General features: G+C 41.2%; 1 protein-coding gene across 6 annotated transcripts in view; it reads left to right on the top strand.

Annotated features, from left to right (window-relative positions):
* SSX2IP (SSX family member 2 interacting protein) overlaps window positions 1–12,687 on the top strand; it is a 41,576-nt gene extending 28,889 nt beyond the window's left edge. For 3 of the 6 annotated variants that reach the window (XM_063427631.1, XM_063427633.1, XM_063427632.1), the window contains exons 10-13: window positions 10,913–11,083; window positions 11,196–11,310; window positions 12,026–12,152; window positions 12,521–12,687. In XM_063427631.1, the coding sequence (XP_063283701.1) occupies window positions 10,913–11,083; window positions 11,196–11,310; window positions 12,026–12,152; window positions 12,521–12,554 (447 nt within the window). In that variant the 3' untranslated portion in view covers window positions 12,555–12,687. The remainder of the gene's footprint in view (window positions 1–10,912; window positions 11,084–11,195; window positions 11,311–12,025; window positions 12,153–12,520) is intronic. The other 3 variants (XM_063427635.1, XM_063427634.1, XM_063427636.1) reach the window with 3 other exon arrangements.
* Window positions 12,688–14,549: the final 1,862 nt, after the last annotated feature.

Genomic DNA, 14,549 nt, shown 5'->3' with positions numbered 1-14,549 from the left:
GGTTCGTCATGCGGACTCCGCCATTTTGCGTGCGGCCTCTGAGCCTCGTGTAGACACCGCCACAGCTCCGTACGCCGGTGTCTTTGCACCCCCACCGGTCCCATGGGGGGGGGGGGGGAGGGGAACAGGGCCGGCCCTACACTGCTTTGTACTTCTAGCATGGCACTGTTAGCGGGATAGTGGGGCAGCGGCCGTCCACCCCACCGCCTGCCCGAGTGATCCCCATCGTGGACGACGGAGAGCACCCCTCCAAGGGACTAAAACCAGTCAGCAAGCCTCTCCTCAGAGCCAGGATGCCTTCTTACACTGGGCCACAGCTTTTCAGTTTTTGTGGGCTGAAAATATTATAAGTTTCAGGAGCTTCTCTGTTATGCGACCTTGCAGCATGGCGGTCCGGCCCTGCCCCCAACTCTCATAACATTCAGGTTCTAGTGAATAACTCCATTAATAAAGAGATTAAAACGCCAAAAAAGTACTTTGACAAAACGGTCATTGTACGAAACACTGTTCACTAGTCACACTCACAAGAATGGGACTAAAAAACCGTAACATGACTGATAAAGACACTTCATATAGGTAAAAATCCAATTATCCAGAATAGTCTCTCCTCATGTGTCGGCACGCTGGACTCTTCCAATAACTCTGCAAGGAATGGACCCCCGGGCTGACTAACTGGTAATCACTTATCGTCAGACCTCAGAGAGATTTGGACTATGCTTTTACCTCTTTTGATATCGAGACTATTTTGGCACATCGAAGTTTGGATATTTGTCTTTATTGTCTGGATTCTCTTGAATTCCCACTCCTTTTTGTGTGGTAATTGTACTGTATTTTTTTTATTTATTTTGACTGAGCCCTCTTTCGACTGTTTTAAGCATTCTGCACTTTTTGATTTTACTTTTTATTGCATGAAATATATCCTATATTTACTTGGCATCTAGCATCAGTTAACTAGTCCTATAAGTAATATTTAGTTTGACACCAATTGTCAGCTTATTTTGTAGAACAGTTTCTCTGAAGTATAGGTTTAACTAATACATTAATTGAGATAAAATAAAGAGATCTTTTAATTTAATAAATATATAGATCCAATGTGCTTGCACTCCTGGTAGATAGATGTTTGTTTGTAAAAGTTGAGTGCCTATTGAATATATAATAGTGTTTGCAGGACTCTGTGGAGATGGTATTTAACGGTAGCTTAAATATGTATTTCACAAAGTGGCAATATTCTGCATAAAATGTATCAGCTAATTGTATCTTTTCTTCCCATATTGTGGTAAGAAGAATATAAAATAGCTGAGTAAAGGTTCTATTAATTAAATAAACCAATGCACTATAAGGTAAAATATAGTAGGTAGGAAAAATAAAATATCCCACTGTAGTAGAAATTCAAGGTTCTGGGTTAATTATATTGTGTAGTCGACAGATTTCTTTAAAATATAAAGGATTTTATTCACATCAATAAACTGTCTAAAACTTACACACTTGATATAAAAAAACAACAATTAAATTCCCAATGTGAAGAGCAGTTGCTAACAAGTGTACAGTCTGAGGGTCCAAAAGATGTAAATCACTCTCTCAGCGGCCGGATGTATCGAGTATAGACTTCCTCGTGCTGTATGAGAACTTGCTGCCAGCCGCGTGCGTTCCACTGCGGCTCCGGATGCGTTCCAACCTGCTCTCCTGGAAATTAGTGCAGAGTGCCGCCTTACGCGTTTCGTGATCAGAGGATGGCAATCTCGGTTCTCCCTTCTGTTATATACTGTCTGGTCTCATTACACAGTTAGAATATTAACCCTTTATCTACTAATAGGTTACTAAAAAATCGAAATTCTACTACATACATTTTCACTCTTCATCTTCAAAATATACAAATGCATATTGCACTTTAACATGATGTCCACAATAGGATAATAATGATTAAATGAATAATATCATCATATTCAAAAAGAGGAAACCTTTGCTAAACTATTATATCCTATCTAATCTCGTATTAACCCTTTATCTCCTAATATATTACTATTGGAAATGAAATGCTGCTATATGAACTTCACTGTGCATCTTCAAAGTATAAAGGTAGATCCAACTTAAGCATAATTAATTTAATATAAACCATGAAAGGGATAAGTAAACACGGTCATTTCATTTTAAAAGAGAACGTTTGCTTCATAATACATTTTGCACACATGGCATTAATATAAAACTACATTAGTACTTTTTAAAAACAGTGAACCATAAAATGTAATTAATTATAAATAAGTCATATTTCTATAATATTTAAACTCCATAATCCACTTTATCATTCTATCATGGGATATCTTATTCTCCTTGGAGGAATTTTCTGAAAAACATAAAATTTTTCGTTAATGTTCTAACACATAAAAAAATCGTCATATTAAAAAAACGTGATAATGGCCATATAAACTCGGTTCTTGTGTTCCCAATCCACAATAGGTTCCCTTTCAATTATCGTATTTGTGGCGAAACCAACTTCGCCACTGTGAACTGGAGAAGCCTGGTTGCCCGCCTGCTGCCTTTGGACTATGGACCAGACTTTATGGGAATGTGATACCCCAGATAGCTATACCATGGAGCCTATTCATATAATGAAAGACTTTAGCTCCATGGCAATTGTACTGTGTGAATAGGATCTGCGCGCTATTCGGTAGTTTTGTGTGCTCAGATCCCAGCTATCTGGGGATATGTGAAATGTCTGTGTGTTATGGATAAAAAGTAACTTTCTGTATTTTTTTTTTTTTTTTATTAATTCTTTATTTTTGTGGTGGGAACAGTCCCACTGGTTTTGATGGTATTTTACAATCAACCATTACAGGTAGATAAAAGGAATACAATGGAATACAAATTAAACATCACAATAATTAATAATAAACATGGGTGTTTCTTGGTTGAACTCGCTAGTTTCTCTGGTACTCACAGGGAGGGAACTGTATTAACCCAAATCTGTAGAACACACCCGCCGCCTATGCGGACTCATGGTGTGCAGTGCACTGTAGCTCTTTGGCACTCCGTGTGGGTTCGAGAATATCGGGTTGGCTTCTCGGTTAGTAGCACTATTGGGCTTAAGGTGTACATTACCGCATGCCCTGCTTTCGACTCGTGAGGACTCAGGGTTTACACAGGTAACATGTCTTGCCAGCTGGTAAGCCGGATTTAGGATGCGCAGCGCGGGTTGTCAGGGTCAACATGCTGGCAGCTTAGACGGACCCAAAGTGGACCGTATGGCGGTTCGCGCTGGTCCCCCCTGTAGGGGTTAAAGCTTACTGGCCACTGGTATGAGTGCACAGGACCGAGTATATAACTAGAATAGTGAATAATAAAATAAAGGGCTGAGGTTCTTCCTCTTGGTGACCCTGATAGTCTTATAGACCTTTATAGCACTTATGGTGTGGCCCTTTTGGTGTGTGGGGTCTTAGTGTGGCTACAGGTGTTGTTTGTAAGCCGCTCATATAGAGTTAGAATACACTCTTCAGCAAACTGCGGCGATGACACTTATAAAATTTGGGCACCCTTCTGGACAGCCCCTGTACGTATCTCTAGTGGAGTGAGGGTAACAGTGTAAAATTAATGGCAGAGGTGCGCAGTCTTATGGGTCGTGGTGCTGAGCCCCGGGTTGCTGTGGTTAGATCTGTGGACGTAACAGTGGCAGTCATCATTAATAATCAGGAGTCCCGGCATATGAGGGGGGGGTATCCCGTCATGTGGTTGAAAATAACCTGTTCAGGTCTGTAGGGGGTTGTGTGAGTGCTGTTTGCTCCGCTTCCTCTCCGCCCTAGTGTTGTTCTCTCGGACCTGTCTCCCGGTTCTCGGTCTCGCCCGCCCCGTCCGTGGGCACTTGCTGCTGCAGCTGGAGGGCCTGGATGAATCTTGCCGGGTTTTCGTCCGCAGATAGTGTGAGGATTGAATCCTTTTGTAGGACCACTAGCGTGCCTGCTGCTCCCCACCGGTACCTGATGCCTTTGTCTCTCAGTTGGCGGGTGATCGGCAGAAATTTTCTCCGCTCCAGCAGAGTTGTGAATGGGATGTCAGCAAAAACTTGTATGTGATGGTTGTCCACGGTGACGGTGGGGGTCTTCCTGGAGGAGGCCATCATTGCCGCTTTGATTGTGACATCTTGGGTAACGGCTATGATGTCCCTTGGTGCGTCCGCTGGGGCGGTCGGGGCTTTTCGGATTCTGAACGCTGCCGTAATCGGCCATGTTTCTCCCTCCTTTTTTGCCCCCATAGTCGCAGCTACTTTGTTTGCGTAGGCTAATAAGGCCTCCGGGCCTATATCTTCAGGGGTTCCGCGTATGCGGACATTTCTTCTGCGGTGGTGCGTCTCCATCACCGTAACCGAGCGGGTGAGTCTTTGGAGTTGGAGTGTCAGTTCGTCTATTTGCCTTCTGGAGTCGGTAAGTAAGACGTCTCTTTGTCCCTCCCGGGTTTCCACTGCCTCCAGGCGCCCCTTCATGTCGGTCACTTCTGTCCTCACACCGGCCAAGTCCGATTTCCACATCTCTCGGAGGTCCAGGAGGAGCTTTTTGATATCGCCCTTTGTTGAAGGTGAGTCATCCGAGTCCGACGACTCCGACCCATATAATGCGGTGGCCGGGGTCGCGCTCTGTATGTTCTCCTCCATGGATGAATCAGACTCGCTGGCGTTTCTGGGCCTACCCTGCGCCATTTTGGCCTGTGGAGCGTGCTGCGGCCTTTCAAAAGCTCGCCTGATGTCGGGCTGGTGTGAGCTCTCCAGGCGGGCGTTTTTTTTGTTTTTCTTCCCCATCTCTCTGTAGGGGGTCTAAAACTTGTTACTGCTAGGTATTTGGGTCTCTGCTCGGTAGATTTGTGGCTTTTTGGGTCAATTTTTGATTAGTGAAGCAGGAGCTCCACATAAACACGTCCTGTGTGCTGCTCTGCTCAACTTTCTGTATTTTAAAGTGTTTTATGTCTTTCTGTAACCATGTGGTTAATGGAGTCTGTCTATGTGCTGGAGATAATTAGATTACTTCTCCAGCACAGAGAAGGCTCTGTAAAAAACAGTCTGAGCTGGAAAGCTAGGGGTTTTAAAAGATACTTTACTAACTTTTGAACCCCTGGTCTGATCCATGCCATTTTTTAATGTTGTTCCCCTGAATGGATTGATTGTGGATATGTATTTTTATGTGAATGTGATGTATGGTTTTAGAGTTATGAAAGTTGTGTAAAAGTATATTTTAAACTGTATGCATAATGGGATTATGTGTCACACTAAGGGGAGGGGATGTGTGGGAGGTAACATCTATGTCATTGGTTCTTTTATGCCTCCCCCTGGGTGTGGCCTGTATGTGTGAGTTGGAAATAAAAGCCAGGCTGGATGAGCCAGTCCTCAGTTCCTGTTTAACCCTCAAAATGAAGTGTCGTCTCGTTCTTGGGGGGAATTGGATTGTAAGCTGACTGCCAGGAGTGTAAGCGGATTGTATGCTTTTCTTGTTCGGAGTGTTATTTCGTATCCAGTTCGGGAGTTTGGTGTTCTGCAGTAGCTGTGCCTGTCTCTCAAAAAGGGGATTATCGCCTAAACGGATTTTATTCCCTTTTATGCTGAAACGGTCCGTTACAGTATTCTTTCATATATATATTATTAACTCAGAATTTATCTTCTTGTATAAAAAAAAAAAAAGGCGGTTTTAAATAGGCGGGTGGAGTATACTAAAGGAATGCATTCAATTCGAAATCTTTGTTTAAACCTCATGGTTCAAGACTATTGAGTTTGAAAATCCATCGTGCTTCAATTTTATCCAGCGCTTTCTCTGGGTCTCCTCCTCCAATGTACATTCACTTTTGCGATGGCTTGAAAAATGTTCGTCCTACATAGTGTCTTCCACATGGACATATCAAAAGGTAGATAACCCCACTGGAATTGCAATTTAAATTTGTTCTAATTTTAAAATCCTCATCCCCTTTCATATTTTGAAATTGTTTGATTATTGATGCTTGGGTTGGGTTGTTTCTACATCCCAAACATTTACCACATTTGTGGAAACCCATGTCTTCCGAATTGCCATTATGTTGTCTTACTTCTTTTAGTGTTGGGGCTAGCATTGTTTTAAGATTTGGTGCACGTGAGTAAATCACTCTGGGTTTCTCTTCCAATATTGTGCTTAATATGTTGTCCCCCTTTAAAACCTTCCAATGTTTATTCAGAATGTTTTTCACTTTTCCTGCTTGATTACTAAACTGAGTTATAAATGCTGGGGTCTCCATATTCAATTTACATGGTTCTTTTCTCCTTTCTAGGGTTTCTTGTCTTGGCAGGTTAAGGGCCTTCTCCATAGCACTAATCAATCTCTCTTCTTTATATCCTTTCTTCATGAATTGCGTTTTCATCTTCTCCATTTGGTCCTTCCAGATATCCAATTCAGTACAGTTACGCCTATTACGTCTAAATTGTCCATACGGGTTATTATCAAGCAACGTCCTTTTGTGATGGCTGTCTGAAGGGATAAAACTGTTGCAGTTGACGGATTTGTTAAGTTTTAGTAAAAAGCATCTCTTCTTTTATGTATATCTCGAAGTCCAAAAATCCACTGAGGTTTGAGAATGGGTAAAAATAAATTTTAAATTGTATGGATTAAAAATTAAATATTTCTTAAAATCTTCAAGTGAGGATAGACTTCCTTCCCAGATAAAAATACAATCCTCTATATAGCGCCGCCACAGGACCAGGTTTGCACTGAATGGGGAACTATTCCAAATAAATTCCTTTTCCCATAAAAAGATTAGCGTAACTCAGCGCAAACCTGGTTCCCATGGCGGTGCCTTCTATTTGGAGATAAAACTTCTGCTGTGTCCAAAATGAATTATGACTTAAAATAAAAGCGATGCACTGTACAAGAAAACTGATCTTTTTTTAATTCTGAATACTTGGCAAAAGAATGTTGTATGGCTTTGCAACCTTGAAGATGTTCAATCACTGTGTATAAAGATGCCACATCTGCAGTAACTAGGAATGTAACGGAATGCAATGTATCAGCATACGATATCCGTTGGTACATCTAGGAAATCCACAGTCAGAGTAGAAAGCAAGGCAATATTCCCAATCCTCCCAATAACCGGACGAAACACAGTTTGGGAGTCAACTAACTCGGTTTATTCACAGGCAGCATATTTATACAGTTCCCCATGCAAGGGGTTTCCAGACAGTAATTCCAGGGGATTTCTCCCACCATGCACTGTGACTTTCCCAACAGGCCTTGCTGCACGAGAAAGATACTCCCACTAAAATGGACGACTAAGTGGATTATCTCCTCGTGCAGCAAAACCGACAATTGACATTAAAATACAGCAATTACACAATATTCGGTACTCTGCAATAGTTGAACGTTCGGTAGATAGCTGAGGTCGGAGCGCACACTTTGTGAGAATACCGCTCCGATCCCAGCTGAATTGACCGAACGCCGCACATAATACAATAAAACATTAAAGTGAGTTTAAAAGTACCGAATAAGTACGGGACATACAATGTACCGAACGCGGGACTCCCGAACGCTCTGGAAGTCCAGCGGCGTTCAAATCATCGAGTAGCCGTTTTCAGTTCCAGGCTCTCGACGACCGAACACCGCTGCAGGGACAAAGGGTCCAAGATGGCCGACCGCCGCATGGTCGGTAGTGGATCGACGGCCCCCTCGGAGAGCCCTTAATTACCGATTGCAACAATGTTGCAATCGGTGAATTGGTACCACACGACTTGGGAATGTGTGGTCGACCTGGGGAGCCCGTATTCGTACGGCGAACGGCCAGGATAGCCGTGCTTCGTCGTATGAATGCTTGGTGTGCTGGCAGCATACGGCTGCCAGCATGCGAACGGCCACAATACGGTACATACACAGGTTAAAATACACAGCACATATTCAGCCTACGGACAACCTTTAATAACTACAGTCCAGAAGTGGCTAGTTTTGCCACAAGGAAATACTCCTTTTTCCATTTGATAGTTGAGAGAACATTGATTATTTGTGTTGTGTCTCTCAGATACGATTGTAATTGGATCACCATCGGTTGTAGAAACTGGTCCACATATTGTGACAAATTTGCTGTGAGTGAATTAATTCCTGAGATGATAGGTCTCCCAGGAGGATTGACAAGACTTTTATGGATTTTTGGCAGGTGATAAAAAACTGCCGTCCTTGGATGATTGCAACGTATAAAATCATATTCTCTTTTGTTCAAAATTCCTCTCTCTCTTCCTTCATCAATTAGTTCGAGGAATTCTGCCATAAATTGTTTCTGAGGGTTCTCTGTGAGGGGTAGATATGTATTCTGATCACTTAATAACCTTGTAGTTTCTTTCTCATAGTCTGTGATATTCATAATTACAACTCCCCCTCCCTTGTCTGCTGACCTTACAATTATTTCAGGGTTTTCCATTAGTGTTTTTAACACTTGTCTTTCTTTGCGGGTCAAGTTATCTTTCTTCTTGCTTCCTTTATTCAGATTTCTAAGGTCTTTCTCAACCAATCTTTCAAATGCCTTGATATTGTCACTCTTTACTTGTTGTGGGTGAAGATCTGTGTGGATATATTCTACCTGTTCATTATTCTTGGTGTATTCATTCTCCCAAAAATATTTTTTCACAGTAAGTTTCCTGATTAATTTATGGAGATCAATGAAGGTGTTAAACTGTGAAAAATTTTTTTCACTCGGAGCAAATTTAAGGCCCTTCTTAAGTAAGGCCATTTCATGATTATCCAGATTATGATCCGATAAATTGAATACACTCTTAACTTCATCTTTATCTAGTATAGTTGTTAATTCTGATTCGATTCTTCTGTTTTTTTCTCTTCTTATTCTTTTTTCTTTGTATCAGAGATCGTGGTGGATCTCTCCTTTTTCTCCATGTTTTCTTCAGTGCTGACCTTGTTTCTTCTCGTCTCTCTAAAAAATCCCCTAAAAAAATCCCTGTGTTTCGTTTTGGGAGATTGGAATCAAATTTCTCTTTTTTTTTTTCTTTTTCAATCTTTTTATCCTCATGTGGTGTTCTCATTCTCCACCTCTCATTGTGTGTGGGTCTATTCCAGGAATGGATTCTCTCTCTCTCTCTTCTTGGGGAATAACTCCGGTTGTGATAGTGTTGTGGTCTCTCTTTCTCCCTTCTGGGATATTCTACTCTTTCATTCCTCTGTTTTCTTACTTGATTCCATCCTATACTGGATGTTCCTTCATGATGGTAATATTCTGTTGATGTTACGTTCCTTTTAGCTTGCTTCCTCCAATTTCTCTGTATTCCTCTATCGTAGTCTTCTTTATCCCTCATGATTTTCTTCCTTTTGCCTTCTCTTATTCTGTTATCCAAGTCTTTCACCTTTCTTTCAATCTTATCTAAAGGTTCTGCATATTGGCCATCCCGTGTTTCCGAGGATATCTCCTTTTTTAATTTGTTCAATTTGAGCTTCTAATTGTTCCAATTCTTTCTTCTTTTCATTTATGAGGAAAGATGATTAACAGTAAGGACCCCATATCTAATAGTTGATCCCATTTCTTCATTATGTTTTCATCTTTATTCTTATAGGCCAGGGGGTTTTGCAGCCTCAACCCTCTAGGTACTAAATTATTTGACACATAGAACTCAAAACTTGTGATATCCCACCAGATCTGTGTTTCCTTCTCCAATAGTTCTCCTAGTTGTGATATGGGAGTATCCCAGAACTTTTGACTTCATTAGACATCATTTGGTGGAATGCATTTCTCCTATTTTCTCTAATGAAATCCAAATTTCTGTTCAAAGCCATATCTGGTCTCAATTGGTGGTTAAAATGGTAGATAAAACATAACTTAGTAGATAACCCAGTTAACACTGGTGACTAACTACCACAGTTAAATGCTGAGACCTTACCACAATATGGGAAGAAAAGATACAATTAGCTGATACATTTTATGCAGAATATTGCCAGTTTGTGAAATACATATTTAAGCTACCGTTAAATACCATCTCCACAGAGTCCTGCAACACTATTGTATATTCAATAGGCACTCAACTTTTATTTATTTGTTTAACCGCAGGTGGCGGTTATTTCTTGCAGTCACATAGTGGTTAGGGTATCCATACCAGGTCTCAGCATTTAACTGTGGTAGTTAGTCACCAGTGTTAACTGGGGCTTATCTATGAAGTTATTTTTTATCTACTAGTTGTTTGTTGTGCCTGGTGCTGGTCTGACTAATTCCAGAATCCAAGTAAATTGACCGCACTCAAAGGACTTCAGACCGGAGGAGGCGAGTATTAATAATGCATAACTTTTATTAATTCATATAACATCAGTCGATGGTTCAGTCCCTCCTAGGGGACTTTCATCAGGGCAAATGAACCGCTGACTGATTTTTATAAGAATAAATAAAAATTGAGTATTCTTAATGCCCACCTCATATCTATATCCCACTCCCAGGCTGTCCAGCATCTTAAAAATCCCCACAGGAAAGCATTTATTCATGGCACACGCCGTGCATTAGGTTCCTCCATCACCATGATGTTGGAGAGTGAGGAACCAGCACTGAGGGACTTTGGTGCTGGTTTAAAGTGACAAAAAGGGGGGGGGTTTCCCACTTCTTACTAGTTGACCACAGTGGACCTAAAGCTAGAGACCGGGGCTTACTGTATACCGTTGGTAATACAGTTTTGTATTCTTAAAGCTATAGTGTTTAACAGCATGATGCTTCCATACATGAAGACCTCAGAACTTAGAAAATGTTCATTAGGAAGCACCTCTACTGGAAGCGATTATGGTGTATGAGTGTTCCTTTAAATCAGCACCTCTATGTGCTGTATATCTGCAGTTATTGGAGCTTTGTCTGATTTTAAATTGGCACGTTGCCATCTGTGAGCTGTGACTGAATACCCCGCACTCATGTGTACAGTAACAGTGACCAGTCTCTTCTCATGCAGCAGCAGATTAATGTGCCCAGCTATGACTCCTCAACAATCCTTCAGGACTGCTACCTTCTAGAGGATGGGGAACGTCTCCGTGAGGAATGGCAGTTATTCAACGAACAGAAGAAAAACTTTGACCGTGAAAGGAGGAGTTTTACTGAAGCTGCAATCCGACTGGGTCACGAAGTAAGGGGTTTCTGCTATTAAACTGTTTAAATTCTTTACACTTCTGCTTTGCATGATTAGTCTATTCACCAGGATGTATTCAGCCTCTCTTGACTGAATTTTTGTTTTTCAGAGGAAGACCTTTGAGGAGGACAGAGCCATTTGGCTAAAGCACCAGTTCTTGCACATGACCGTGTGTTCTGATCGGAAAAGCTCAGATCACTGTAAACCTCAAAGTGCCTTATTTAGTAAGTGTTCTAAGCATACATCGTGGCTTTCAGGTTTTACTTTGTAATTGCAATGGTCAATAGGTGTAGCAGACTTGTTCCCCTCTCTGTTCGGTTGTCCGTGCACCCCTTATTTGTTTCCTGAACGAATATTAATTTCCCCTTTTTATAGCCACTGAACACCGACCACCCCGTGGCTTGTTAACTGCAAATTAGCAATTGGCTCCAGTACTTTCTCTGGGTGGCTGCCATTCGTATAACCGAGCACACGTGCTCTAGTGAATGGTGGCCATTTTGTCTCCCGAATGCAGGCAGTGGTACATAGTCATAGAGCGTCTGGAACCCTTTTTAGATACGCGATCCCTCGAACCTCGGTTAAAACTGTTCCCCTGCCTGCTCTGCTCACAGACAAGTCAGGAGATCCCTGTTCGGGAGAAAGATATTACCGACTGGAGGGAGCATTCATTGTTGTTTGCACAGGAAGTCCCGAAAGTTGACCGGCCGCTTGTCCTGTGTTATTCTGGATATAGATTATGCTCTAACAGGAGGAACCATCACTCGTTAGTACATTTCCTGATCTGTCTGTAATTCTGTGACATGGCTCAGGCACTTTAATTTTGCAGAGCCCAAATCGTCACTATTAAAGGCCAGTAGGAGGTAGCGGATAATATGGGGAACTGGTAATATTACATTACACTGATTTCTAATCCAAAATTGGTTTCTTCAACCCGTTCAGGTACGGAGCAAGAACAGTATGTGTCACAAAATAAATATCCGCGCAAACCGCCCGTATGTCTGGGAGAATCTGTCAGACTGCTGCCACCTGCCCCGTCCTCCAAACATCGCCAGCCACAGAGAGACAGGTAAAAACAGAGAGTGACACTGACCACTACATAATCTAACGTACTGTATGAACAGAGCCAGTTCTACATTAATACACTGGTGGCAACAAAGAACTTTACATTTATCATGTGTTTTGCCTTTTGTAGCAAAGTTCTCTGGGTAGCTTTTTGTTTAATTCTCCTCTGCTCAGTCCTACTAAGTGGCTATGATTGACTGAAGTATAGTGAGGACCTTTTTGCAAATTAAAAACTCACCCCGTAAGCTTTGTATTCCACCTCTTTCTTTGAAAATGGAAGCTTGGAATTGTCTTAGGGAAGTATTCGAATCCGATGGCTTTTAGTTTGCTGGGATATAATTTAACTTTCCTTTCTTTTTCACTCCCTTCCAGCTCTTCCAGAAGTCCTAATGCAGCAATTCCCTAAAGTGAGGATATACCTTGCGGCCAGTTCATGCCGTCTGGATCCAAAAGAAAGGTTCCTGAGACTAGCACCTCTTTCTGTTACATGACTGTTCTTTCTCCTGGTGAATATGTAACAGAATAACCTGTTTCCTTTCTCTGTGTCTCTCTCCTTTATTCTTATGCAATGCTCACTGCCTGCTGTAAATATTAGACAAGGAATCAATTTTGGTAGATTTTATTTTGATAGTTAAAAACCTTTTTTCACAGCTGGTATTGCTATTTTGGTTAATGTCCACCTCTGTATGTTGGAGGTGTCTATAAGTTTTTTCCACTACGTATTTGTGGTCCAGAATCTAAGTTCCTCTCAGGGTGTGATTTGCAAAGAAACCTAATGGCCTTAAAGTAATGCTAATGTTCTGATGCCTTTATAAACTCCTGAGTGAAGGTTGAAATGCCTTGACCTTCTGCTAAGTTTTATTTCTAAATGTTATGAAATGTACTTTAAATATAATTTCCTCTTTGCTGAAGGTGGGCCAGATCCCATCTAAGCATTGTGATATAATAATGGATATGACTTGATCTGTAGAATCACTACAAATGTTTGCTGCCTACCTTCCCGTATCACAAAGCACTTTTGGGGGGTGGTAAAACTGCATACTATCAATTTAATGCTCTTATTTAAATTGCTGATTTCTTGATATCAGGACTTCATTCTTATTTGTCCAACATACTTGTGATTGTGAACATGCATTGTCCCCACACTAATTCAGGCGCAAGGCTTCCCGGCTAGTAAGGGGACCTATGTTATCTTGACTTGCAGGTACCAAAAGTCTTACAAAAGAAGCCGATTTTACTTTTATGAAAAACACTGTAAATTTCTGCCAGATTGGACCGGCTTCCTCTATCTTTGGCATCATAAAAATGGGCAAAAATTGCAATAATGCTGTAATCTCAGCAGTCCCCATATGGACATCTCTGGTTTCCGGCCCGCGTGGATCCCATTGTGGCTCCTTTTTAGAAGTGGTGCAGTGGAGCTTATTCTTGTGTGTCTTCATTGCAGATGGGAAGCAATCTGACAATTTCCTATCAGTTTGTTTTACCTGTGTTTGTGTGTGTTTGTGTGTGTATGTATATATGGAATAATTAAGTCTATATGCATTTTAAATACTCAGTGATAGCTTTTTTTTTTTTTAGATTTTTATTTTTACTCATAATAAAAGGACTGTGTATTTTTTTTTGTTTTGTTTCTTTAGCTTTTGTCTTTCTTTTTATTATTTTTATTCTACATTTGTGACTGGGATTATGGGATCTGTAGTCAAATTCATTTGTGAGGTTTTCTAAAGTTGAAATTCATCAAAAAACCATATGTAGCCGTATCCTTGGTGCAAAAGGGAAATGTTGCAGGTTGAAAAGTGAGTCAGAAAGATTAGGTTTATGATGCTAAATTAATACTTTACCTGTAAACAAAATGGTTGCACTGTGTATATTGGGTTAAAGTTAGTTATACTGGGTGGGTTTATATTATTAAAGGCACACTCCAGGCTCCCACACACGTTAGATGCACTGTGTAGGGTAGGTTACAGTTAGTTAAACTGGGTGGGTTTATATTATTAAAGGGACATTCCAGGCTCCCGCACACGTTAGGTGCACTGTGTAGGTTAGGTTACAGTTAGTTATACTGGGTGGGTTTATATTATTAGAGGGACACTCCAGGCTCCCACACACGTTAGATGCACTGTGTAGGGTAGGTTACAGTTATACTGGGTGGGTTTATATTATTAAAGGGACACTTCAGGCTCCCACACGTTAGATGCACTGTGTAGGTTAGGTTACAGTTAGTTATACTGGGTGGGTTTATATTATTAAAGGCACACTCCAGGCTCCCACACACGTTAGGTGCACTGTGTAGGTTAGGTTACAGTTGGTTATACTGGGTGGGTTTATATTATTAAAGGGACACTCCAGGCTCCCACACACGTTAGATGCACTGTGTAGGTTAGGTTACAGTTAGTTATAC

The sequence above is a fragment of the Pelobates fuscus genome, chromosome 7 (assembly GCF_036172605.1).
Source record: "Pelobates fuscus isolate aPelFus1 chromosome 7, aPelFus1.pri, whole genome shotgun sequence".
Taxonomy (NCBI): Eukaryota; Metazoa; Chordata; class Amphibia; order Anura; family Pelobatidae; genus Pelobates; species Pelobates fuscus.
The sequence above is the reverse complement of the archived record's forward strand: the minus strand, read 5'-3'. Positions and strand labels throughout refer to the sequence as shown.